The sequence below is a fragment of the Rhipicephalus sanguineus genome, chromosome 2 (assembly GCF_013339695.2).
Source record: "Rhipicephalus sanguineus isolate Rsan-2018 chromosome 2, BIME_Rsan_1.4, whole genome shotgun sequence".
In the NCBI taxonomy this organism is placed as follows: domain Eukaryota; kingdom Metazoa; phylum Arthropoda; class Arachnida; order Ixodida; family Ixodidae; genus Rhipicephalus; species Rhipicephalus sanguineus.
Genome location: NC_051177.1, coordinates 41,382,983 through 41,408,796, shown reverse-complemented (window position 1 = coordinate 41,408,796; position 25,814 = coordinate 41,382,983). Strand labels below are relative to the sequence as shown.

The 25,814-nt window shown below is 43.9% G+C and overlaps 1 protein-coding gene across 1 annotated transcript in view; it reads right to left on the bottom strand.

Annotated features, from left to right (window-relative positions):
* The window catches only part of LOC119382806 (structural maintenance of chromosomes protein 3), a 43,298-nt gene that overhangs the window by 2,926 nt on the left and 14,558 nt on the right, over positions 1-25,814 (bottom strand). Inside the window, exons 6-17 of the mRNA XM_049412325.1 lie at positions 24,692-24,841; positions 23,882-23,951; positions 23,327-23,408; positions 21,591-21,782; positions 20,532-20,606; positions 18,605-18,719; positions 13,869-14,026; positions 12,601-12,684; positions 11,202-11,345; positions 7,718-7,876; positions 6,758-6,808; positions 1,526-1,700 (exon numbers count right to left, since the gene is read on the bottom strand). Coding sequence (XP_049268282.1) covers positions 1,526-1,700; positions 6,758-6,808; positions 7,718-7,876; positions 11,202-11,345; positions 12,601-12,684; positions 13,869-14,026; positions 18,605-18,719; positions 20,532-20,606; positions 21,591-21,782; positions 23,327-23,408; positions 23,882-23,951; positions 24,692-24,841 — 1,455 coding nt within the window. The remainder of the gene's footprint in view (positions 1-1,525; positions 1,701-6,757; positions 6,809-7,717; positions 7,877-11,201; positions 11,346-12,600; positions 12,685-13,868; positions 14,027-18,604; positions 18,720-20,531; positions 20,607-21,590; positions 21,783-23,326; positions 23,409-23,881; positions 23,952-24,691; positions 24,842-25,814) is intronic.

Here is a 25,814-nt window from a genome sequence, read left to right as displayed (position 1 = left end):
TCCAAGTAATCACCTAATGGCCTCATCAAAGGGGTTTATTGCCTCATGAACCGATTGCCGCAAAAATGTTTAGAATCCATCAAGTACGATACAGAGGTTTGTCGTGCGCTTTAAGCGCTTTCTCTCTCCTTTCATACCAGCGAGCACACTGAAAGTTACGCAGCGGGGCGATCACAAGGGGCTATAAGCTATGCCCGTTCGTCAGCGCGTCATGACTTTGAGCACTTTCTTTTCTTTTTCTTTTTTCTTCAAACACGCGACTTACTATCAGTGTGATAGCGAGCAAGAGCCCATGCATGTTGTGGCATCCCGCGATGGCTGTGGTAAATATGCAGCTCATGATGCTCAAATCAGCCAATCACCATGCACTTTGGGTTTCTGGCGTGGTTGCTTGGGTTTGTGGCATCATTTGTCGAGAAGAGAGCGAGCGATTTCTAGCCGATTTTGAGAATTAATTGGGAATTCCAGGCTGTGTGCTGCGCTATAGTGTTGGGCTCCCATGTTCTCAGGAGCCTCGGCTAGATCAGCAGCGTTTTCTGACCATGCCGAAAGAGTGTTGCAGGGCGCCTTCAACAAGATATATTAGTGTTCAATGTATGAAGGTAACACTGTGACTACGAAAGATGGCATGAAAAGAGCTCCGAGTTTTATATAGACCAGTTGAGATTTTTTACGCCTAAATCTATAAAATGCACATGGTCAGTTTTTGAAGTTTGCCCCTATCGAAAAGGCATCACTGCAGCTGAGTCAAAAATTGTAACCACATGCTCATTAGAAGAATGCTGTATCCGCCGAACCACTGTGGCTGTTCTCAATGAAATTCTACAACTATGTTTTGGATGACCTGCCTTTTGAATTCTGATGTCTCAGAGCAGCCAGCATCGACTTGATTTATGAAGAATTGTCAGTGTGATGAAAAAAAACAAAAACAACATTGTGACTATACTCGAGGACAACTTTTCTTGGCAGTACTGTGGAAGCTACAGAAGCGAAACACATGCCTATTAGCATGAAGTTAATTATAATTTTGTCATTTGCCTTGCTGAGATAAATACTGCTTTATTTAATATGAGACTCAAACAGTTGCCGGAAGTCGTAGGTAAAATGAAGTTATTGTTCACTTTACAGGAACGTCTTTTTTATTTCTATTTCTTAGACAGCATCACATTTTCAGCATGCCTATTTTCCAAAGTAAACATGGCATCCGTGAACTGTGTGGTTGAGTGTACAGCCGTGAACACGCTGTTCAGCTCTCCAAGAAGAATATACTCGTAATACGACACTGAAATCTACACTGAACAATCTAAATGTCTCTCTCTGGCATTCACGTTTTTCACGTAAGATGTTTTCTAAATGCCTTAACGATGCGAGTGAGCAAGTCCAAATCATCCGCATGCTGCAGTACTGTTTGCAGGGTAACAAGAATGTGCGGAAGCCCTGCCTCTGTAGCCTTTGCTCCACTGCCAGAATGAGCTGTACCCGAATATAGTGTCGCAATGCGAGAAACTGAGACAAATGCACTCACCAGCGAGGCACTGCCGATGCTGTGCATCCAAGCAGGCGTCCACTTCATCGAAAATGTAGAAAGGTGCGGGATCGCATTTCTGGAGGGCCAGGATGAAACACAGGGCCAGCACGGTCTGCTGGCCCCCGGAGAAGCACTCCACAGACTGGAGAATGTTGCGTGCACTGAAGGAGGCCTGTTGGAAAAATGAACAACCGTCGAGAGTAAAGAAGGAAATTGAGTCAAGTATTGCACTGCTGCATGTACTCAGCATTAGCTACTCATCCCATGTGCATGCAGCACTAACCTACATTCACAGAGTTTATCCAACATTAAATGACATTAAGCAACAGCTGGCCAACTGTTAGCTAACTGTTCACAAGCATCCAGTGCTTGTATTATGCATCCAGGGGCCTGTTGCTCCTCTTAACCCTTTGAGATGGTATGTACACAATTGTGTAGACTACTTGTTTTTGCTATTTGTATCGACCAGGGGCTAAGAAAGAGCAAGATACATTGAGCTTTGGATGAATTGAACCTCCTGCATTATAAATTTGTCTTCGTTTAACTTCATTTTGTAGCACACTGTTGCATGTGATCGCTTTGCTGAAGGCACTACCATACTTGACGAGTTGTTCGACGTGCCACTTTCCGCGACCCACGTCAAAAGTATAATTTTTCTTTGCTCAACATGGACATAACTGAAAATGAATTTGCACTATATTTATAGCCCGAGATTTCATTCTATTTATGCAAAAACAGAGCATGAATGGCTTCATAATAAATATATTTATAATTACAAAATAATTAAAAATGATTACTATAACACATATAAATTAATGTATTACAACATTATTTTTGTTGCATTGTAACATTGAGTGCCTTGACATAACATTGCATCAAGTTGATGCATTTACAGACAGTTCTCCATAAGTGGATTCTGAAAGGGTTAACTCTTTCGGGAGCGCTCCCTTGAAGCATCGATCATATATGATCGACTGCTTTCCGTGCGCTGCAGAGTTCAAATTTTCACGTGTTTTTACATGTATTGTCATCTAGCTGGTAGTATTATCACTAGACTCGGTTTCGGCATAGTTTGCCATTTTTCCAGAAGGCGGCGTGGGTAGCGGTTGTGGTGAACGTAGTGAACCATGGCGTTGGGTTCGCGTCGGGCTGTGCAAAAAAAGCAACGTGAATCTAGTGATTCTGCTGCTTCCATGGCAGATTTTTTTTAGGAGTCAAACAGCGAGAAGTCCGAAGATGACTTTGACAGCTCAGATTTAATTTCGGAGTGCGATTCGGACAAGGATCGACCCGGGACTTCAGCTAGTACTGATAGGTGAGCGTAGTTTCACGTTCGCATCTTTCGCGAGTAGCCAAAGAGGCTTGCTGTTGGTTCACATTGTTTTATTTATGTTTGACAGAGCCTCAACAAGCTTTTAGAGAAGAGCTCATCCATCAGCTTGTCAATCTTGACAATGCGAGGCCAGCCCATACTGCTCCACCTACTCTACTCCCATTCGCGAGGCACGCGCTCCACAAGCCAGAAAAAGTAGAGAGGCGCAAGAATGGCAAGCTCTGTTATAAACAGAAGAAAACCGAGCTGAAAACAAATGTTTTTTGCAGTACATGTAAAGTATGTTTGAGTTTTACTACTGCACGGAACTGTTTCATCGAGTGGCACAAGCGCCATGGGGCATTAGTACTGCACATGTTTTGAAGCACACCAAGAAAAGTGTTGTAGATATGTGTACCAAACTTTTCAAAGTAAGAAAAGAGGCAATGAGCCATGTTTTGTATATGTTGGATTTTTTTTTACTCTAGTATTTTTGCTCACGTATCTATGTTTATTCCAACCTTTTCATGTTGTCCTTGGAGCAAGCGTTCATAGGATATTTTTTATTATTACCATGTATAATCTTTATGTGGAATATTTACATCTGCATGAAAGACCATTGCATTAGCTTCATTTTGATGTATGTAGCAGAAATATAGCGCTATGACTTGATTTAATTAAAAAAAAAAAAAAAGCTTCTGACACCATTCCTCATTTTTATGTGGTCCCGAAAGAGTTAAAGGGGCTCTGCAACATTTTTTTCAGCATGGTCAGAAAACGCTGCCAGTCAGTAGTCGAGGCGCCTGAGAACATGTGAGCCAAACATTATAGCGCAGCATGTGGCCTGGAATTTACAATGAATTATCAAAGACGGCTAGAAATTGCTCACTCTTTTCTCGACAAATGATGCCACAGACACAACCACGCCATATACACAATGTTCACAGCCATTCACAGCTGGTAAACTGCATGTTACCATGGCCGCCGCGGGATGCCGTGACATACCCGTGCGCTCGCTCGCGGTCACACAAAGCCGCGCCGTTGAAGAAGGAAAAAAAAAAAAAAAACGAAAAAAAAAAACTGTCAAGGTCATGACGCATGCTGAGCTGCTGACGAAGGGAAGTAGCTTCTTGGCCCCTTGTCATCTCCCCTTATGTAGCTTTCAGTCTGCTCGCTGGTAAGAAAGGAGAGAGAAAGCACTTCAAAGTGTGCGACAAATCCCCGTAACTCCGCTCGTACTTGACGGATTCTAAAAATTTCCACGGCAGTCGATTCATGAGGCAATAAAGACCTTTGATGATGCTATTTGATGTTTACTTGAAGAAGCGTTGCAGGGCCCCTTTAAATTCCGTAACACCTTTATTTAAATGAATTTTTAAAAAATTCATTAATCTTCTAGTCTTATATGACAGGTTATCTTCATACTTTACTTTCTTGGCGCTTTCTTTGCCAATTTCATTCCTGAAAATGTTTTTTTTTTAAGGTCAACCCAAAAACTGCTTCCTAAATCCAAAACTTCCCATAGAATGCTTGGCGTTAATAAGCATAACGGTCCACAAGCTACCACAGTGATAGTTTTACATTCGAAGACTAATGTGACGATAACTTCATTGTAACGTAACAATAACTTCATTTTACCTACGACTTCCGGCAACTGTTTGAGTCTCATATTAAATAAAGCAGTATTTATCTCAACAAGGCAAATGAGAAAATTATAATTAACTTTGTGCTAATAGGCATGTGTTTCGCTTCTATAGCTGCCACAGTACTGCCGAGAAAAGTTGTCCTCGAGTATAGTCACAATGTTGTTTTTTTTATCACACTGACAAGGCTTCTTCATAAATCAAGTCGATGCTGGTAGCTCTGAGACATCAGAATTCAGAAGGCAGGTCATCCAAAACATAGTTGCAGAATTTTGTTGAGAACAGCCACAGCATTCTTCTCATAAGCATGTGGTTACAATTTTTGACTTGGCTACAGTGATGCCACTTCGATAGGGGCAAGCTGCAAAAACTGACCATGTGCTTTTTATAGATTTAGGTGTAAAAAATCTCAACTAGTCTAAATAAAACTCAGAGCTCTCTTCACTGCATCTTTCGTAGTCGCATTAGATACATTCGAATGTGACATTCAAAGTCACATTCGAACCGCATTAGGTACATCGGCAACTACTCGATGTACCTAATCATCAGACCGTACCATGTACACCTTGATTGTGCCGAGAAAACTTATTAGTAGAGCTGTGCGAATAGCGAAATTTCGGGTGCGAAGTAAATTCGAATATTGAAGTGTGAGTGCGAATCGAATTGAATATTTTTCGAATATTTCTCAAATATTTCTAGAATATTTTTCGAATACTTCAAAGCGAAATTGCAGAAAAAAAAAGTTGGAGAGGATTCTCAAGCATATCCTTATGAGACAGCAACATGAAAGTGTTTCTTTTCGCTAGGTTGATGAAGCACTGGCGGGGTGGTGTTTCATAGTTGTCTTATCAAGGATGAGGCAATGTAGAGGTCGAATTGTGTTTATGTACATGATTTGGTGCAACCAAACTGTTGCCGACAACACTTTAACGTGATAGGCAAAGATGCCATTTCCTCAGCCCCTCCTCCTCTTTCCACTTCTGTGGAAGCCCAACTGATGTGGCGGACAACGGTGTGCTCCCTTCAAGTCCGGAGTTCCAAATCTGCCTCGTAGACGTCGATATATAAGAACATCTGAAATTATGGATGCTAAAAAGCTTCGGCGTTCGATTTTTCGGACTTCCTGCCCAAATTTCCAGTCCAAAACAGCATTAATAAAGACCCCAACTCTGCCACATCTTTCATCTCCATGTTGGAACCAGCATTTTTTTTTTAGTTAATACATTTGCGACCGTGGCAGAGCTTGAAAGACAGCTTTGCCGCAATACGGGGGTGTGATGAGGTGAAGTATATTGAAAATCTAGGGACCACTTCCAAGTGGATGTTGACTGTGTCTTGGCTAAGTTCGACCGTAACTGAGTTTGAAAGGCAGCTTTGCCGCAATACGAAAATGTAATGAGGTGAAGCATATTAAAAATCTGAAGAGATCGCTTTCAATTGGACGTTGACTGTATTTGTCTTTGGGAAGTTCGAATAGTTCGAATAGTAAAATTCGAGTGCGAATCGAATCAAATAGCAAACACTATTTGAAAAATATTCGAAATTTCGAATATTCGCACACCCCTCCTTATTAGCCTAGCAGTTTAGGTGCTTCAATTGTTTAATTTCTTAGAGATTCAGTTCTCCTCCACCCGACACGAACTGCAATGAAATTTTGCACCATGTGGAATCTATACCTAGTAATGTAGATCTAGCACATAACACAAACCTTCAAGGCTCAGACTTCTGGGCTAGTTGCGCTACCGTCGGAGGTTGCACAACTAGGTTGTTTGCAACTGTTCTAGCATGCTCATGTCGCAAAGCAACTGTTTGCAAATACTAACTGCAAATGGTTGCTTTTCTGCTCGTAAAGTGACGATTTTCTGTCAGTCGCTCCCTGCTGGATTTTTGCAGTCGCATGACTGTGAAATCAAGCAGTGAGCCAGAACACTTGCTTTTGGCCAAAAGCGACCATTCGCGACCAGTCACCTTTCAACTCCAGTGGGCTACAATACTTGTGACCGATAATCAAAATATAAACGGTTGCGTAACAGGCAGCTATTAAAATTAATATTTCTTACGTTGAAACTGACAAGGAAGTGAACGCAGTACGTAATGTGAAACTCGAGGCTGTTTGCAAAATTTAACATTGCCATGCTATGATGCCTGCGCCAATAACCTCATTATATTTGTGCCTTCCTTCACATCCACCATGTCACAGTGCTTTAAACTCTCGTTTATTGCTGGTTTTATAGAAAAAAACAAAAATTTGAATGCTTGCTCAAAACACGTTACCTGAAAATCTATGCCTTTGCATCTCTGCCATCTCGCAGCTTGCTCTTCTCCCTGCAAGGGACGACGCCAATGCTACTCAACCCGAATTCCAAGATACAAGGTTTAAACAAGTGGCAGACATTATTTTCGTTATGTACACTCTTATACACCTCCCTACGCTGTCGTAGGGTTTGCGTTTATGTTTGTAACAAATATTAATTGAAAAATGAAACAAGAACAGGGTTAAAAATACTATACGGGTAGTAAGATTCAGTGAATGTAGCTTCATGATGTTCCTGAAAAGCAGAGGCCGCATGCCCTTTTGCAAGAAAAGTGCATTATTCCCTTCCACGCTATTGTCACTGTTCTTGGAGGCCCAGACTACCAGCAAGTTTGACATTCTCTGGCACATTACTCGTTCCTGCTTGCGTTTCTTTTTTTTTTTTTTGACAGATCATGAGCCGAAATTTATCAGAAGCAGGCTATAGGCCAAGAACAGGCTACCTAAGCCAAAAATAATTCCTGCGCTCCCTACATGGTTCAATGCTCCAAATAAACAGTGAAAGCTGCTCCGATACTCTTGTGCTGCGTAGTTTTAACTCCAACACATCTCATATCTACTTCTCTCTTGGCTGCCTCAATGGCCTAAGTCACTCTGAGCATTATGATGTCAGCAAGTGACTTAAAGGGACCCTGCAACACTTTTTGAGCATGGTCAGAAAACGCTGCCAATCGGTTGTTGAGGCTCCCTTAATGAGGCCATTCAATAATTACCTGGAAAAGTGTTGCAGGACCCCTTTAAGACAGTGTTAGCTCCAGCGAGCACTGCCAGTGATGACATAATGAGTCCGCAATTCTTTTTTTTCTGCATTGGTAAGCACAATTCCGCTGCCACCACAGATGCGTGCAGAGAATCCATGACAAGGTTTCATTTGCGAGCTGTATTCACAGGACAGCAATGAGTCATTTCAGGCTACTCACCCGTTTATTTGGCTTTTCAGTGTTGACCACCACCACTGCACGACCATTAGGCACAAACCTTTTGAAGAACTCCACGAAATATTTGCAAACTTGTTTCAGAGTAAACTCAACGTTGCAGAACTGCTCATCCTTCTGACTGCCTGTCAGTTCTTCAGCTCTCTGCATCGAGGACAATACACAGTGAGTGCCTTAACAGTTAAGTACTAATTGGGAATTAAGAAATCCTTCGTTACGTAGGTCATAAAAGTACAAGGTAAAGAACAGAAGGTTATCATTTCATGCAAAATGAGGAGGCGCATTAAAGCTCACACATAACAATCCATTGGTCGCGATAGTATACAGGTGCACTTACAATTTTCCTGCCTTACCTATTGAACCTGCATCCAGATAATGAACATTTCTCGAAGCACCGTACTGTTACAACTGCAGTGGAGAAGATGCAGAGAGCACTGTGGTGCATATCGCTGGGTGGCTTCTGTGGCCACGATTGCTGCAGTGGGCAGGGTACATCTTCGGAGTTCCAGCTTTCGTGGTTAGCCACAGCCTCCACCAAATAAAAAGGGGGACTTAATAATGAAGGCTCTAGTTGGTGATTGACAGACAGCCTCAGGCAGCAGTCTTAGCTCTCAGCATTGACCACACGAGCTCGAGCTTCACACTAGAGCATGGGTGTCCAGAGGGGGGTGCAAGGGGGGGCAGCTGGCCCTCCCTGGAATTTCGGATAATAATTTTCTATGCGGCAGCAATGAGTTACACAGCTTGATTAGCACACTCAGGTCCCGGCCTTCTCTATTTCCAAACAATTTCGCACGTTTCACATTACTGATTAATTTTGCAGGTCATGTCATGGCAGTGAAAGCTGTCAGTGCTGGATCCCCCCCTCCCACTGCACCCCCCTGCAATAAGTTCTGCGGATGCCCTTGCACTAGAGAGATGGCACTGCTCGCAGAATTCTGTGCATCTTCTTCACTATACAGCGGGCATTTCAAACATGGTGGAGGTAAAAATAGAGTGCACGTGAAGAGGAGTGAAAAAAAGAAAATAAAACCAAATACTAGGCCCTTTGACGCACAAGAGGGACACACCCCACTTTAATTTAACTGCAGTGGAGATACACTGCCCTGGATGAGCAAGCACTATGTGCAGGTATTAGATTTAAGATCTCTATTAATAATTTCACAGTGTGACTGTCTTCATTTCAGCAACAGAAGTAAGGGCATTGCATCTAAAGACAGGTAAAATGTGCAACACCCAAATGGCAAAAAGGATGCAAGCTACAGTCGTACGTCCTTTTCCTTTTCGCTGTACCTGTTTTTGTGTGCTTTACCCACCCTAAAGGTGTCAACATACCAAATAGCTTGGATCCAGACCCTAGTTAGGGGCTTTCCAGTCTGACAAACTACTGGGTATGTTCAAAGTTGCCTGACTACATGCTCGTTGGTCAACACTCAGAAGCATTTATGTTATTTTCCTGCGCATGCATTCGTGGACATACAAGGCTGGGAGTGTAGGCGCACATGCATCCATGTCTACACATACACACATACACACACACAGTATGGACATAAGACTCCATATCTGAAGTGAAGCTTGTTTCCAACACCTTTATATCATTAGAACTGAGAAAGAAAAACAGGCAGTGTAAACCAACATTAATAAAAGCACACGAGGCTTCGTGCATTTGATGCTAGGCCATTTGCTTCATTCCTTGGTGACTAACAAATTGCAGCACAGAAAAAAAAGAAAGAAAAAAAATAGGGGGGGGGAGCCGAAATGAGAACAATTTGCACAGTCCTTGTCTTTGTGGTTGTGCTTAAAGGGGCCCTGCAACACTTTTTCAGCATGGTTAGAAAACGTTGCCGATTGGTAGTCGAGGCTTGTGAGAACATGTGCGCCAAACATTATAGCGCAGCACACTGTCTGGAGTTTACAATGAATTCCCAAAGTCAGCTAGAAATCGCTCCCTCTTCTCTCGATAAACGATGCCGTCAATCAAAAGTCTATGACCATAGGCTGATTTGAGCATCATGAGCCACATAGTTAACATGGCTGCCGTGAAATGCCGCCATGTACTCGCGTGCACGCTCACAATCACACTGAAATTAAGCCACTCGTTCGAAGAAGAAAAGAAAAGAAAGTGCTCAAGGTCATGACATGCACTCGTGAATGAAAGCATCTTCTTGCTCCCTTGTCACCTCCCCCCCCCACTGCATAGTTTTCAGCGCGCTCGCTAGTACGAAAGGAGGGAGAAAGTGCTTAAAGGGACCGACAACTGCCCAGAATATGAAATGAGTTGACTCCACTGATGTAAAGATTGTCTGTCGCATTAATTCAAACCAACCCTGTTTTTTTCGTGAGAGATGGATTTATATTTTTATTTCTTAACTGAAAGTCGCGAAAAATGACCTGTGGCGCCTATGGCGGCAAAAACATGAATGATCCGATGAAGACGGCCACGTGACCGTTGATTGCTGTACGCGGTCGACGATTTTTCTGTTAGTATTGAAATATTGTTCGTTTCTTTATATTAAAAGGTATTGCTCCATAATAATGTACATATAGGCCTGCGTTAGTAGTATGCATTAAAGTGGCGCTGCCTTCGCGTGACGTAATGATCCCATGCTCGTCAGCGCGTCTTGAGCAACTTTTCAGCGTGCTCATGCAACCGTGCATGCAGTTTCCAGGTCGCTAAGATTTTGGAGTGACATAGTTTTGCTACCTACACCTCGTCTCAGAAATGACGCATGCTGCTACTCGGCGCGGCCACGCATATGTGTAGTGACGTTTTCGGTGACTTGGCTTGGCTCGTGCATAGAGAGTAACGGCGCCGGGATAAGCCACCTATGACATAGGCGCAGGCAACCTTGGACGCATGCGCACACAATGCGGTACAAATACAGGGAAGGTGTATAATGCCACAACATCTCATTGTAACAGCTTGTTATTTTCAAAAATAGTTGAAAAGCTATAAATAAAGGTGGTTAAGCATAGTTACAGGAACTCCTGCGAAAGCAGAACAACGATAGTTTTCACAAATCGCAAAAAGGGCTGGCGGCATCGCTATCAATTCTCAGCGTTGCTGGAGAAAAGCTGCATCTGTGTTTAGAGCCCTTCAGATCGAAAAATACTGCTTGTAAAATAACTACGTGCTTTTGGGATTAACTACGGCAGCTACAAACACTGCGAAGGGTGAGCTTTCTGTTGCGTCGTAAAAAAATGGGCCGAGAAAAATCAGTTGTCAGTACCTTTAAAGCATGCACCATATCCCTGCAACATTGCTCGTACTTGATGGATTCTAAACATTTTTGCGGCAGGCGATTCTTGTGGCAATAAACACTTTTAATGAAACCATTCGATGTTTACTTAGCAAAGCATTGCAGGGCCCTTTTAAAGTGCCACTGTAGCGTCAAGCCAATTACAAATGAAGCGCATTTGGCTGGAGTTGGATAGCAAACACGCTTCCAGACAATGCAAATGTACATACGTTACGGGTCATGTCCACATCTGTCAGACTCCTTCGCACCTCAGACAGCATCTGCGAGGCCTCCTCAAGGAGTCTGCCAGCCAGGAGGTCAGGTGGGTTCATCCTGTCGAGCCTCCTCTGCAGGCGCTGTCGTTCGTGGTCAAGCTGCAGAGTGAACGGAGGAATTTGGGTCAATGCGATTTCACGCGAGATTGCCACATTGGCTTGCCGGTTGTTTTGTTCAGTAGCCAAGCTACTCAACAAAACGAGTGCAAGTGTCTAAAACGTGCCGTTTCAAGTTTACCCTCAATGAGTATCTAACCACTTTTCAGCTGCAACACATACTTTGAGCCACCAGTTAACCAACATTTGATGCCTCGAATCAAGATCTAACAAGCAGCGAGGCTTCTCTGAAAAGAGACCAGAACAAGCTAAATGTTTTGAAGAATACATTCGAAATGTGTTAAAGTACTATATGCATTGGCTATTCTGGCATTCATCTTCAATTTGCTAGCAGCGCTATAAGCAGGACGTGGAAAAATGCACAAGTGATGCAATGACGACATATTGCACCACACTATTTGAAGATCTCATTTGGTCAAGTTATATGCCCACTTTGTATATAGAGTACTTAAACTTCTCTAGCCCATTGTCACAATTTGAAGACATACCGTATCTGAACTCAACAATCGAGATGGAATGCTTAGTCGAGAGAAATATAAATTCAGACGTTACGTGTGGCCACCTGGCAATGACCCATCAGCGTTTCACCGTGTCTGGTTTAGGATTAAAAGAAGATGCATGAAGTCTGGTGCTTCCAAGGTAGATGAACATTTCAAATGTTCCGTGCAACTGTATCCGATGGACATTGCCAACTCTGGGCTGTCCAGAAGGCCCGCAAAGCGGCAGAGAGCCTAGGGCTCCCCGTCCTGACGTGGGAGGTGCCCTCTAATTCTCAATGAACAGTCGGGCATCCTTCAGGACCATGTTCAGTAATTTACCACCACCACCACCACCACCACCACCACCAAAATCTCTGTAACACTGAACATTATACCGGCTGCCATAAATTAAGAGGCTGCTTCACTTGCCAAGACCAAGTGTATTTAATGAGAAAACACGCTAACATAATGACATTTTTTTGCACTAGAAGCATAGTCTCATGTTTTTCTTTTGGCAAAACTCCTTAAATGACCCCATTTGACGACTACTCGGAAAATTGCTGCAGGGCCCCTTTAAGGTTATTGTGCTGAAATTTACTAAAGTTCCCACGAGCTGACTAGGACAAAAGTTAAGAAAGTTTATTTGGTTACTTTTAATTAGTACCGAATGAAGGTCTTGCAGTGCTTGCATCTGGAAAATGCGAGTAGAAGCCGGAAACTAAACGTTTGACACTGGATCTATTGGTGTCACTGCATACCTCGGACTGCCCCATGTTGCGGTATCTGCTCAAATTCTTGGAGACGGTGCCGAACATGCAGGCTTTCTTCTTGATTTCGTTCAGCTGCAAAGTGGTATGGTCAGAAAAGAGAACAAACAACATTAGATTCACTTTGGTCTCGATACTGGGTGAACCATTTGTAACAGCACACACATGAAGGTTGATGTGCACGGATGCTTGATAAGCGCCTACCACATTAACAGTATTGTTTCTATTTCTGTTTGATGAAAAAAAAATGAGTTATTACATTGGCAAAGTGTAATACATTGTGTTCTGAGTGAGCCAGCCACTCGACTTGGCAAGTTTAGGGAAATTTTGTTGAGCCAATGTGGCCAAAATACGAAAAAGAAAGCATTTAAATTTGTGATGTTGCAGGGACATTGAGGTGCTGGCGTTTCAGCTAGCAATTTAAAAATGGAACTGTGACCTTTAGTTTTTCCTTTAATAATTAACCTATGAACATGAAGTTAAGTGCAATGGAGTTCTTAAACAATAATTTATCAAACTAAAATAATTTAGTGTTTCACTTCAGTGTCTCTCTAATCAATAGTATGGAGATGGAAGACACATTGTTATATATAAATACTTCAAGAAGGATCCGTTGATGGGCGAGTTGGTACATGTCTTCGCACCATTGCACTGCACATACTCAGTATATTTCGAGATATATAAACAGTACAGCACCTGCACCTTGAGATCACTGCCATATAGCTACACAGGAGAGTGACATGCAAGGCAAGATCAATGAAAGAAATACTATTGGGCTGAAATTATCCTTTTCTGTAGTACATTTCCAAGTAATTTCTTATTTTTCAGGGACAAACACTATAGTTAAAAACCTCATTTATGCCAAGTGAGCTTTTCCGGTGAATCAGCACTGCACAATAGTTCGTAATTTCTTTTCTGCGCCTTGCCTCTTGTTTTTAAGAAACGAGAACACTGCAGGAATGTGAAGCGTCACGAAAACAAAGTTCTGTTAGCAAGACAGATAGATGAGCACAAAAGGCAAGAGTGTATGTGCGCTCTCTCCTGTCTTTTGTCTCTTGAAGTGTCCCATCACAAAGCTGCATTACGCATGCGTACAAGTTCTCATTTACGTAATGTTGCTAGAAGGGCGCTGCAGTATGATTGAGCTGTGAAAAAGAATTGTAAAAGCAAAGTCCTGCATGGTGTTGATATGCCAGTTAAATACAGCACAACAACAACTGATCAAAGAGTACTGCACATAAGGAACTTGCTATACATACCGTAGTCGTTGCATTTGTCCGCTTGAATAGGAGAATCTCCATTTCTTTTGATGCGGCTTGCAAGTCTTCCTCACTGCGCGCTTTCTCTTCAGACATTTCCTGAACAGCTTGCTCCAGTTCATATATCCGAGAGGTGGCATCGGAATTGTTTTCAAGCTCTGGAAGTTTGCCATAAAACTTTCTTTTAACAAATGCAACGGCAGTTAGACAAGGCACATGTATTCCTGTGGACAGAGGTCTCCAGGACAATGGCTCCGTGGCAAATGTGAATTTCTGTTCCATTATTGCATGACCCGTAAGTGCGCTTGTCCGCGTCTCGTGTTCCTTGTCCTTGTCTCAAATATTTATGCCAATAAATTCCCCCACTATGGCAAGCCCTATCAAATCATAGTTTTGGCCTGTAAAACCTGGCAGAAATAAATGCATAACCCTTCTAAAGTTGATGAATAACTGTGTGGGCCACAAGAGACACTACAGGCTGAGACTTGTAAAATTAGAAGCTACGTTTGCAGCCTATAGGAGAGAAGTTGGCTTTTTTTTTGCAAATCTCATGTTGCGGGCATATTTGCATGTTCCCGTTAGCGCTTGTCGCATTAAGACCTTGAATGCATAGTTTTCTATGGGAATCTGAAAGGGAGTCACGATTATATTGTTTTGCATACTAGTTTGTTATAATTCATTTCATTATAATGAAATTTAACAGAACATATGCCAACTACATAGCGAACGGTTTTGTCTGCAGTTTGTTACTGCTTTGATATCTGTGTCTGTATGCTTTGGATGCTAAATATACATGTATGCATTGCACTTGCCATTGGAACATCAACTTGTGGCCACATTTGTCACCTTAATGAGATTTAATCAGCACAGTCACAAACACAAGGTTATAGAAGTGTGCTTAGATCTCGTTTCAGTTTGAGCAAGCACACAAAAAACATGCAAAAGGAAAGTCTTTCCCATCTCAACTTTTGAAATAATTCCAAAAGAGAATGATCTTGAGCTCAAGATGGTTGCTGTACACTTAACCTTTTGCTACACATTGACAGTAACACTACCAATCATCAAGGACATGATCAAAAGGACGCAGATGACATGGGCATGTGTTGTCTGCATCTCTTTCCTTGCACTCTTGACCAGTCAGACGTTTCAAGTGACGGCTTATTTTCTTGCATATAACCCGCCTCTCCATATAACTCACACCTCCAACTGCAAACCTCGGTGGAAAAAGAATGTTAAAAAAAAAAATGAAAAAGATATCCGCATATGGCTGTGAATCTGCCTTCCTTGCATTACGGTAAAGCAATGCCATGAAACCAACTTGTGCTCTGAAATTCACATATAATTCGCACCTCAACTTTAGCTCCGTATTTCCTGCATATATTGCGTAGGTTGTACAAGAGGAAATATGGTACAGTAAAAGCTCGTTAATTCGAATTCCACGGGAACGCTGAGCAATTTCGAATTAAACAAAATTCGAAATAATGAAAGTGAGCAAAAATGGGTGGATTTCGGGGGTGGGGCACGAAAAATATTTATTGGCCAAAAAAGTCGGTGATGACCATCTGCTTCTTTTCTCTGAATGCCACAGCTGCGGCTCTCTGTTCCAGCGCGCGGACGCGGCGCAGGGAATCCTCTTCACCCTCTTCAAAGCTGAAGAAGAGACGCGCCACATTAAGTGCCTCCATCACCGCAGAAGCTGACGGGCGCACAGGCGCTTCGTCATCTTCGTCTTCCTCACCTTCTGGCTCTTCAGCAACAGGCTGCGCACCGGCTACTTGAGCGATAATGTCCTCATCAGTCAGGGCACCACACACCGATGCACCGGTGTCAACTTCAACATAAACGGCAAAACGTACACCCCGAAGAGTGTCGCGCAATGCCACTGGCATGAGCTCCTCAGCCCCGTCCATGTCGACGTCACAACTATCCTGCGCACTTCCAGCTGTAAATCCACTGTGGCGGAAACAGTTTGCGATTGTGGTCGCGGTCACCTGTTCCCATGTGCGCACCAACATGTGCATGGCAGTGAGCAGCGTAATGCCGAAGTCCTTCCTGTCGCCCGCGCACAAAATCATTCTCTCCAGCATGTGACGCCTATAAAAGCACTTGATGTTCCTTATCACACCCTGGTCCATTGGCTGTAGGGCCGCAGTCGTATTTGCTGGAAGGAACACTAACTTTGTTGCTCTCAGCTCAACGTCGACTTTGTGCGCCGAACAGTTGTCGACGACAAGAAGAATGCGTCTGCCGCCCAGTTCCATTCGCCTGTCGAATTTCAGTAGCCACTTCCTGAATAGGTCACCTGTCATCCAGGCTTTCTTGTTTGCGGCGTACTCTGTTGGCAGTGACCGAATGTTTTTGAAGCACCGTGGCTTGAGTGCTTTGCCAATCACAAAAAGGGGGACCTTTTCCGTACCGGTCATATTTGCGGCGACCAGAACAGTGACACGCTCTTTGCTGCGCTTGCCGCCGGCACAGCTGTCTCCCTTGTAGGTGATCATCTTGTCTGGCTGCAACATGAAAAATAACGCTGTCTCGTCAGCGTTAAACACATCCTGTGGTGAGTAGCTCTCCAAGTACTGCTGCAGGGTGTCGCTTCTCCAAGTAGCGCATGTTTCTGCGTCCACTTCCTTTGCCTCGCCGGATAATGTGCGGAATACGAAATTGTGCCGCTCCCTGAAATGATGAAACCATCCCTCGGAGGCGACAAAGTCTTCAATGTCCAAGCGCAGGGCAAAATCGGCTGCCTTGGCCATGATGATAAGGCCGCTCAATGCGATACTCTGGGCTCTCATTTCTTTAACCCAGATAATCAAAGCTGACTCCAGTTCCAGGAACTTCGCTGTCCTTAGCCTTTTTCGACTGGCGCCAAAATCCTTGGCTTCATAGGCGTTTTCAATGGCCATCCTGTTGCGTATGTAGGTTGACAACGTGCTCGGAGGTATGCCGTGCTTCCTCGCAATTTCGTATTTGCTCGAGTTCCCTTGGTCAACCTCTCGCAAAATCTCCACCTTCTCCTTGACAGTCTTCGCGCAGTAGTTTCCCCGCGGCATCTTGCAACTTCGATGCGGAATAAGACGGCTTGACGGCGTGAACGAACAACGTGCTCGAGGAACAAAGTGACGCTGCCGGGTGCGGCCTAGGACTGCTAGGACTACTCCGCCGACTCCTCAGCGTCCCGCGGGTCCCGCGTATAGACGATTTTCCACAGCTGGTTTGTTCAATGAAAACTAGATGGCGCCACCACACTGTGGCCGTCCCCCTACCGTGGCCGTCTTCGTGGCCATCCCCCTGCCGTGGCCTTTCGCAGCGCTTCTCAATATGTCTCCATCCGCATCGCGTCGTCTGCTCGGCGTTCCCATAGCGTCTGTGCGCACGCGAGTAAAAGCGAGCAGACGGCAGCGCCGGAAAAGTAAACATGGCGGCACCCGTGGATGCAGTTTCCTTCCGCCTCGAATTTATCACGTCGTTGTCCTGCGCTGTGTGGCCCGTAAGTTCAAAACCTACGCATTTATTTGCTTTATATTCGCGTCCTGAAGCTTCGAGAGCAATGTTCTCGTCGGTATTTTGCAGTGTTTTCAAGATTCATTCTCATATTGTCGGAGGCAAGGCTTAGCAGGCATGGCTAAATAAACGCAGCTGATCGCAATAATAAAGACAAAGCATATCTGACGCTTACTCAAAGCGATGGCCGATTTTGCCATTCATTTATTGCTGGGAGGACAACGGGCAAGTAGCAAGCGCCAGTTCGGATCGAAGCGGGCTGTCGCGTCTGCATGGGTGCTGCCATGTTGGCTTGTAACCCCAGTTACTGGCGGTTGCTAATACAACAATTAAAGGCATACACCATAAATACGAAGTAGATTAAACATATCGCTTATCGTTGTGGCGTGGTACATACCAAACAAACGCAACTGTCTCAACGTTTTCAACTTTGAGGCGATTACATGTAGAACTATGTTTTGCTGCGCAAGCATGTGACTTGTTTACACCCTGCTGCAACCAGCTTGTGTGGTACGGCCACGGCCGCATCGCTGGCCCAATGCGTTGGCCTGGGGCAAATGGCTGGGGGAAGGCCAGTTACGATCACGTGATCAAACATGGCAGCGCCTGTGCGCCGCTGCGGAAAATCGTCTATACAAGTGGCGCCAGGCGCTGAGATAGCGGGAGGGCTACGGAAAAAAAAAAAAAATTGCTCCCTGGATTTCGGAGGCCATACTTTGCTTGCCCTTTGCTCGGAGGCCACTTGAAGCTCGAAAAAACCGGTCGTGCCACCTATCGTTCGGCCGTAAAAGCTTCCACTAGTGTTTGACGATGATGACGCTCGGCGGCGCGCGCTTCGAATTATCCGTAGAGGCGGCAATTTCTGTTCGAATTAACGAATCGTTTTACACATGGTCTCCTATGCACTGCGGACCGGACCGCGGCGACCATTTCGAATTATCCAAAATTTCGAATTAATGAGGTGTGAATTAACGAGCTTTCACTGTATTTAAAGTCACTTGCAATATGAGCTGCAAAATAGTGTCTGCGGTTAAAGGGACTTCTCATCAAGACTTCATAATGGCACAGAGATAAGTACGTCACACTGCTTTAAATATTACCAGTAATAAGAATGATGTCCAGCTCTCCAAAATTTTGGATATCGGCGCCACTGTGTAATATCGATGATCATGGGCACCATGTTGCAGATCATACTGAATGCAACTCTACATATTACACGCTGAGAAACCTACCTGCAATTTGGCTTTCCAATGCCTTTGTTGTTTCATCAAAGGCAGCCAGTCTCGTCTTTGACAGCTCAAGCTCCCTATCCAGAGTCGCTTTCTTGTCTTCAAGTGTTTGCTTTTCCTACAAGACAGTTCAATTTGCATTTGGTGTAAAAATTAATGAGCAAAAACGAACCAGTGAACCATGAACGAAAAGTAAGTATTATAGCAGTGATACTTTAACCACATGCAGACTGCTCTTGGCAATACTAACTACTTGCATTCAGAAGGAGCATGAGGTTACAGCCAACTCTATTATTTTGCAAGACGACCGGTGGATAGATTGAAATTAAACTTGTTGCACTTTGTTAGAAACATTTAAATCCTGGTGATTACATGAAATATATAATTTTGATCTAGGGCCTGGAATATTTAAAATATTCCCAAAAATACACCTGCCAATAATACATCTAATAATTAGAGCTGTGCGAATAGCAAAATTTTGGGTGCAAAGAGAATTCGAATATTGAAATGTGAGTGCAAATCGAATATTTCTTGAATATTTTTCGAATACTTCGAAGTGAAATTGCAGAAAAAAAAAGTTAGAGAGGAATACTAAGCATATTCTTACGAGATAGCAACATGAAAGTGTTTCTTTTCGCTAGGTTGATGAAGCACTCGCAGGGTGGTGTTTCATAGTTGTCTTATCAAGAATGAGGCAACGTAGAGGCCAAATTCAATTTATGTACAGACGGGTCCACTGTTAAAGGGAACACTTGCGTGCAGGGCATGTTTGGATTTCGCTGTCTTGCAAAAACATAGTTTCTTAGATTTGCATAAAACTACTGGTGGTTGACAGTTCAGCTTCTTTTTGACAGACCCGTGCGTTGTACGAACAATGTTTCCCTGTCCACTTCCTGTTAGAGGGCAAGCAAAATGAAAGGTGCTCATTGAAGTGTTCCCTTTAACAGTGGACCGTACTGTACATGACTTGGTGCAACCAAAGTGTTGCCGACAACACTTTACACGTGATAGGCAAAGATACCATTTCCTCAGCCTCTCCTCCTCATTCAACTTCTGTGGAAGCCCAACTGATGTGGCGGATAAGGGTGTGCTCCCTTCAAGTCCGGAGTTCCAAATCTGCCTTGTAGACGTCGACATAAGAACACGTGAAATTTCGGATGCTAAAAAGCTTCGCCTTCCAATTTTTCGGACTTCCTGCCCAAATTTCAGGCCCAGAACAGCATTAATTGAGCCCCCACCTCCACCACATCTTTCATCTTCATGTTGGAACCAGTGTTTTCTTGAGTTAGTACACTTGCGACCGTGACAGAGCTTAAAAGGCAGCTTTGCCGCAATACCGGGACGTAGTGAGGTGAAGCATATTGAAAATCTAGGGACCACTTCCAAGTGGACGTTGACTGTGTCTTGGCTAAGTTCGAACGTAACGGTGCTTGAAAGACAGCTTTGCTGCAATACTAGAATATAATGAGGTGAAGCATATTAAAAATCTGAAGGGGTCACTTTCAATCGGACGTTGACTGTATTTGTTTTTGGGAGGTTCGAATACTAAAATTCCAGTGTGAATCGAATCGAATAGCAAACATTTAAAAAATACTCGAAATTTCGAATATTCGCACACCCCTACTAATAACACGTCAGCTAATAATATTGCCACGAGTATAAGATCGGCTAGTATTGTTGCTGGCAGGCTTGTATGTGCCGCTGTTCAAAAGATGAGGAGGACGAGCACATGAAAAACAATGAGCTCTTTTTCACGAGCTCGTCCTCATCATCTTTTCAACAGAGACACATACAAGCCTGCCAGCAACAATACTAGCCGATCTTATACTCGTGGCAATATGTGCGCCACTAATACATCTAATCAGCTTAAACATCTTAGACTGAGCTTGATCTTCCCATACCACCTCAAGAAAGATAAACATGCACTTACTTTTTTCAGGCTCTCTAGACCAGGAGACAGGCAGTTGTTCAGCAAGGATTCCTGATCGTTTTTCTTGTGAAGGAGCTAAATGAAAAAAAGTGGAAGTAAGGAGGAATGCAGAGTATTAACAATCCAGTATCTATTGCGTGACTTTTGGTAATGTGCAGCGCTTTATGGAAAATGTTAAAACTGACAAAGAATGACACAGAATGCGTGCTACATGTGAACACATACCCTTCTTTGCTGTCTTTCGTTTTTCTTTTCTTTTTTCTTTTTCAAGAAAAGCTTGTTCTGTGTTCCGGATTTCGGTGCCGGCGTTGTCGTAGCATACCAAAGTGCAGCCCTCAAGGGTGCACCAGCCACATGCATATTTGTGTGCACTGTTTTCCAGTGATCGATTATTTCTCAGTCGTGGGCTTGTCGGTGATCAGCCGTTTCTGGTATGGCAATCTGATCTTTTATTGAAGTGACCTGTCATTTCACGTTGCCACATTTTATTGTTGCCTGGATATGAACGCATGATCGCTGTTGTTGCCTGTAGCAACTGAAGTGTTGCACTGCTGAGAACGTACGATGGAGGTCCGATTCCCGGCATGAAGGAAGGAAACAGTTAGGAAGGAGCATTGCGGAAATTGCGGTAGAATGAAAGAAAGAAGGTAGTCGGTCAGGCACAAACACGCCAAGCTTCTCTTGCTCTCATTTTCCCAATAGAAGAAGGGCTCCTGAATTTTTTTTGCAAAGTGCTGCACATAACTAAAGAAGACCTTCTATCTCGCTCAGTTTTCTATCCTGATCTATTGCTTGAAATGTTCAAAGCTGCACTATTATATAGCGCATGTATGAAAGTTCTGTGGATGTGTGTTTTTTGGTTTGCTGTCCTATAACTGTCGAGCAAAGTTTGAGCGCCACTGCAGCTTCTTTTCAACTTGAGGAGGAGAAGCAGAGGTTGAGGAGAGGAAAAGACACTGTTTCTGCAGCCCTAGTTGGGAGCATGGCTCAGCACCCCTTTTCAGCTTCAAATGGATGTCGCAGTGGCAGTTCAAACACGAGGAGCTGAGGAGCACACACCTGCATCTTCTCGGCGGTGACTGCCCGGAGCTTGCTGCGAAGTGCCTGGATCTTGCGCGTGTCGTCACACAGCTGCTGCTCAGCACCAGGCGTGAGGTGCTCTGTGAGGCCACACGATTGCTCTTTCAGCAGGGACATTCTCTGGTCGGCATAGCTGTCGGCCAGACGCTGGCGCTCGCGCAACGCTTTCTCCTGAACAGCACATGGCAGCATGAGATTGCAAGGAACACTCGCAAGATATCATTCTCATTTAACAGGGAAGTAAATCTGAAGAGTGCACTATTAAGGGTGCTCATTTTTACATACTATATGCGGGGAGGGCATGGAGACTCTTTAAAAATCTCGTTAGGCGATTTTGTAAGCCTGCTCACTTTAGCATAGCGTTGGCTTAAAAGGAAAATAATTCTACAGCACACTTTTACCATTTTTCTGCCTCACGCCCACACTTCAACAACAACAAAAAGGAAATACTAGTGGATCGAATATACAGCTGCATACACAACAACAAAACTGGCTTAAGAGACATGCATTATCTTAGTAAATTACTTATTGTGCTAAGGTGCTTGCCAGTATAATGTCTGCAATTTAGAGAGGTTGAGCACCTCTCTTTTATAGGTGCTAGTTTATAGAAAATTATCAGAAAAGTCGATCATCTCACGTTAGTATATGAGGGGGTACCCAAAAGTAACCGGACTGGTGCTGTTTTGGGCTGAGCTACTGTTCTACGCAATTCTCCTGCTAGGCAAGCATTGTGCCACACCTTTCGAGCTCAGTGCATCCGGTGGATTCTCATGGGAAGCTTTTCTCTGGGTACAGTGATTTTTTTCGTGAGAACTGTTTTGCGCGTTTGGCGTTTTCTTCGTGATGGCCGATTGAAGTAAACAGCAGGTGGCTGTGAAATTTTGTTCCGTGCTCCAGCAAAATGACTCAGCATCTATTGCGATATTAAACGCTGTTAACATGGCCACTGCGACGGGAAAAACACAGGGGTATGAGCAATTTTCTCTCCTTGAAGGGGGAAATGTCACTTCCTGAGAAACCTCTTTCTGGACGTCTGTCAACGTCACGAGCGGACGAAAATATAAAAAAGTTTTGTGCACTCGTGCTTGAAGAACAACGACAGACCATTGAAGAGTTGGAGAAGTTGTCTGGCATAGGTTGGAGCTTGGTTCAGTGAATTTTAACAGATTTGGAGATGAGAAGGGTCGTTCAGAAATTTCTGCCTTGAATTTCGACAAACGAGTGAAGAGATGGTCGAGGTAAAACGGGCCATGCTTTAAAAGAGCAGCAGCTAGAAAGCCACCCAAACTTTCGCTCCAAGGTTGTTACTCATGGCCAGTCATCGTGCTATTCTTACCACACCGAAATAAAATTTCACATTCGCACACAGTTCACTTAAAGTGGCCATTACAAAAAAATGCCAAGTGTGCGAAACAGCTTTCCTGAAAAAATTCACTATTCTCAATCAGAGAAAAGCTTCCTGGGAGGATCCACAGGATGCAATGAATGCGAAAGGTGTGGCACGATGCTCGGCTAACGATAGAATAGCGTACTACGGTAGCTCCGCCCAACGCAACGCCAGTCCGGTTACTTTTGGGTACCCCCTGTACTCTAAAAAAGCTAAGAAATTTGAACCTGAAAGCTTAAAACGTAGCAGGTATGAGAACTTTCGACAGAATTAAGAATCCAGCGTGTCACAGCAAACATACAACTCTAGAGCACTTCAAGAATCTTACCTTTGCTTTGATGCTCCCTTCAATTTGAGACAAGCAGGACTGAAGAGAAGCCAGCTTTGATTCAGTGCTTGACATAGCATTCCTAAGTAAATAAATTATATTTTCAATGGTCAGAACAGCTTCAGTGCCACTGGTTGCATGTTGACCTCTGACCACTCACGCTGTTTATACTGTGCCCTTTGTTTATAGGGGGGGAAGGGGGGGGGGGGGCAGCCCATATGGGCTGCTTGTATGTATGTGTTTCCCTCTGGACTGGTTTGGCAATTGAGGGCATGTCAAATGAATCAATTAATTAATGGGTGTGTGTGAGAATGATGCGGACATGCATGTATTGTACTGTATGTTTATGTATTGCTGATCACTACAAAATTTTAGTGGAGACCCCCCCCCCCACCCGTTTTTTCTGTACAGCATCGTGAGGAGGAACCTGGCTGTGGCAACAAATAAAAACACTAGTGGCATTCTCATTCCAACTATGAAACTAATCCACTTTTATGTCATTTAGCCAACTTTGCTTTCAATATGCATGCAACAAGGTGAAATTGCAATGCTTACGTGTTCTGCATGATATTCAGCTGCAGTTCTTGAATCTTGCCAAGCAGCTTAGAAGCTTCAGTGGCTAGATCTTTGCACTATTAAGGAAGACAATGCCCAGCGAGGAATTTCAACTCTCGCATAAAATAAATTGGGGCAGCTACAGAACAGTGGTGCAAAGACTAAGGAATTAGTGGAGCTGGTGGCGTTTCTTCCTTCCTTCTCACCCTCGCTTCCCTTTCCCACCCATTGCTTTACTATACTAGCTATACAAGGCTATGCTATGCCTCACCCCCACTTTCTTCCCTTTCCGACCTTTTTTCGATACTATACTATGCGTGGCTATGGTATGCTTTCTTTCTCTCTCTGTGTCATTTTCTTTCATTCTCTCTCTCTTTTTCTATCATTCTCTTTCTGCCTTGCTCTGTTATTTCTATCACTTTTTTTAGTATGTTTTTATCTCTTTCTCTCTCTGTGTAGTTCTTTCTATCTTTTTGTCTTTCTTCCATTTCTTTCTATTTCTCCCTTTCTTTCTAATAAATCTTTCTTTCTCTCATTCTCTCACCCACCAGAGTTACTGCCTCCATTGCCGGACAAATCGGTGCGCGTGTTATGGGAGTGAAGCAGAAGATGAAGAGAGTGCATGCCAGTTCATGATGATAACTTCTGTTTGCACTACTCGGCGCAACGAAAAGCTTAAACAGCTCCACTGATAAAAATCTTGTTCTGGTGAATTTGCGGCACACAGTGATGAAGTATTCAACCAAACAGCTGTACCATGCATGAAAGCCTCCCTGAAAGTACAACACAGTTACTGTGTGTAAAGGATACTTCGAGACACAGCCTGCATATTGCTCAATCCGGCTTCAGCCGACTGAAGCACGTCAGAAAGCCTGCAAAACTCCTGGTACACAGCAAACACATTTTTCTTGGGATCACGGTAGCCGCCTGTCATGGCGCCTTTGGCATTTACTATGTCGCCTGCACAAAAATGAAGGACAGGAAGCATGATTCCCTTTTATTCGTCAAGAAGAATAAAAGTGCCTACAAAGCTGTGTCAGTAACATACCAGAATAAAACAAACAGCATGATTTAATCTTGGAATGATGGCTCTACCAATAAAAAACTTTTGCATCGTCCAGCTGCCAGGTATTAACTGAGTGAAATTTCATTCATACTTAAATAAAGAGAAATATAAAAAGAAAAAAAATGCATTAAAAACAATCAGAATTCACTAAAAAATACCGCAGTTTCCCAAAAGACGTTATTTGCTCAAGAGCATAGATGATGATGATGACGACAAACTTTATTTATGTACAACCAAAGCTCCTGTAGATTGCCCCGAAGGGGCCTTGCTGATGGTCGGGGCCCTTAGTCCAGGGCTCCGCTGGCTCTTGCCACCCACTCTGCTCTCTGAACGAGCCTGACATGGTCGTCGAGGGCCGGGCTGGACAGCAGTACCTCCCATTGCTCACACGAGGTGTTCATGTTGTGTAGTGTGCGCTCCCACGTAATGTGGTACAGGGCTGATGTGGCCCTGCACCATGGGTATTCATCCCTGTATTATTGGGGTGCATGCGGTGTAGTGCATGTAGCTTTTTGTAGGTTCCGGTTTGGAGTCTACACCATGCAGTGGCCTCCTTCGTTGCAAGCTTTTGATGAGGTGGTGGATACCGTAGGCGTCGCCCTCTGTGGTAATTCAGTATTGTGGCATACTGGAGGTCAACGGGCTCTGGGTCCGCTGCAGTCAACATAAGAAGAACTCGGTTGTGTACGAAGCCTCGAGCTGCCCGTGCAGGTTACCTGTGATGCCAGGTTACCTGGTATCCATATAACGGTTTGTATGTAGGAGTCGTCCTTGCCTTCCCTTGGTATTTGTGCAAGGACATGTGCAGCAGGCACACCAATTCTACCCTGCAGGAAGTCCCTGCAGCCCTGCTTGTTTTTCAATAAG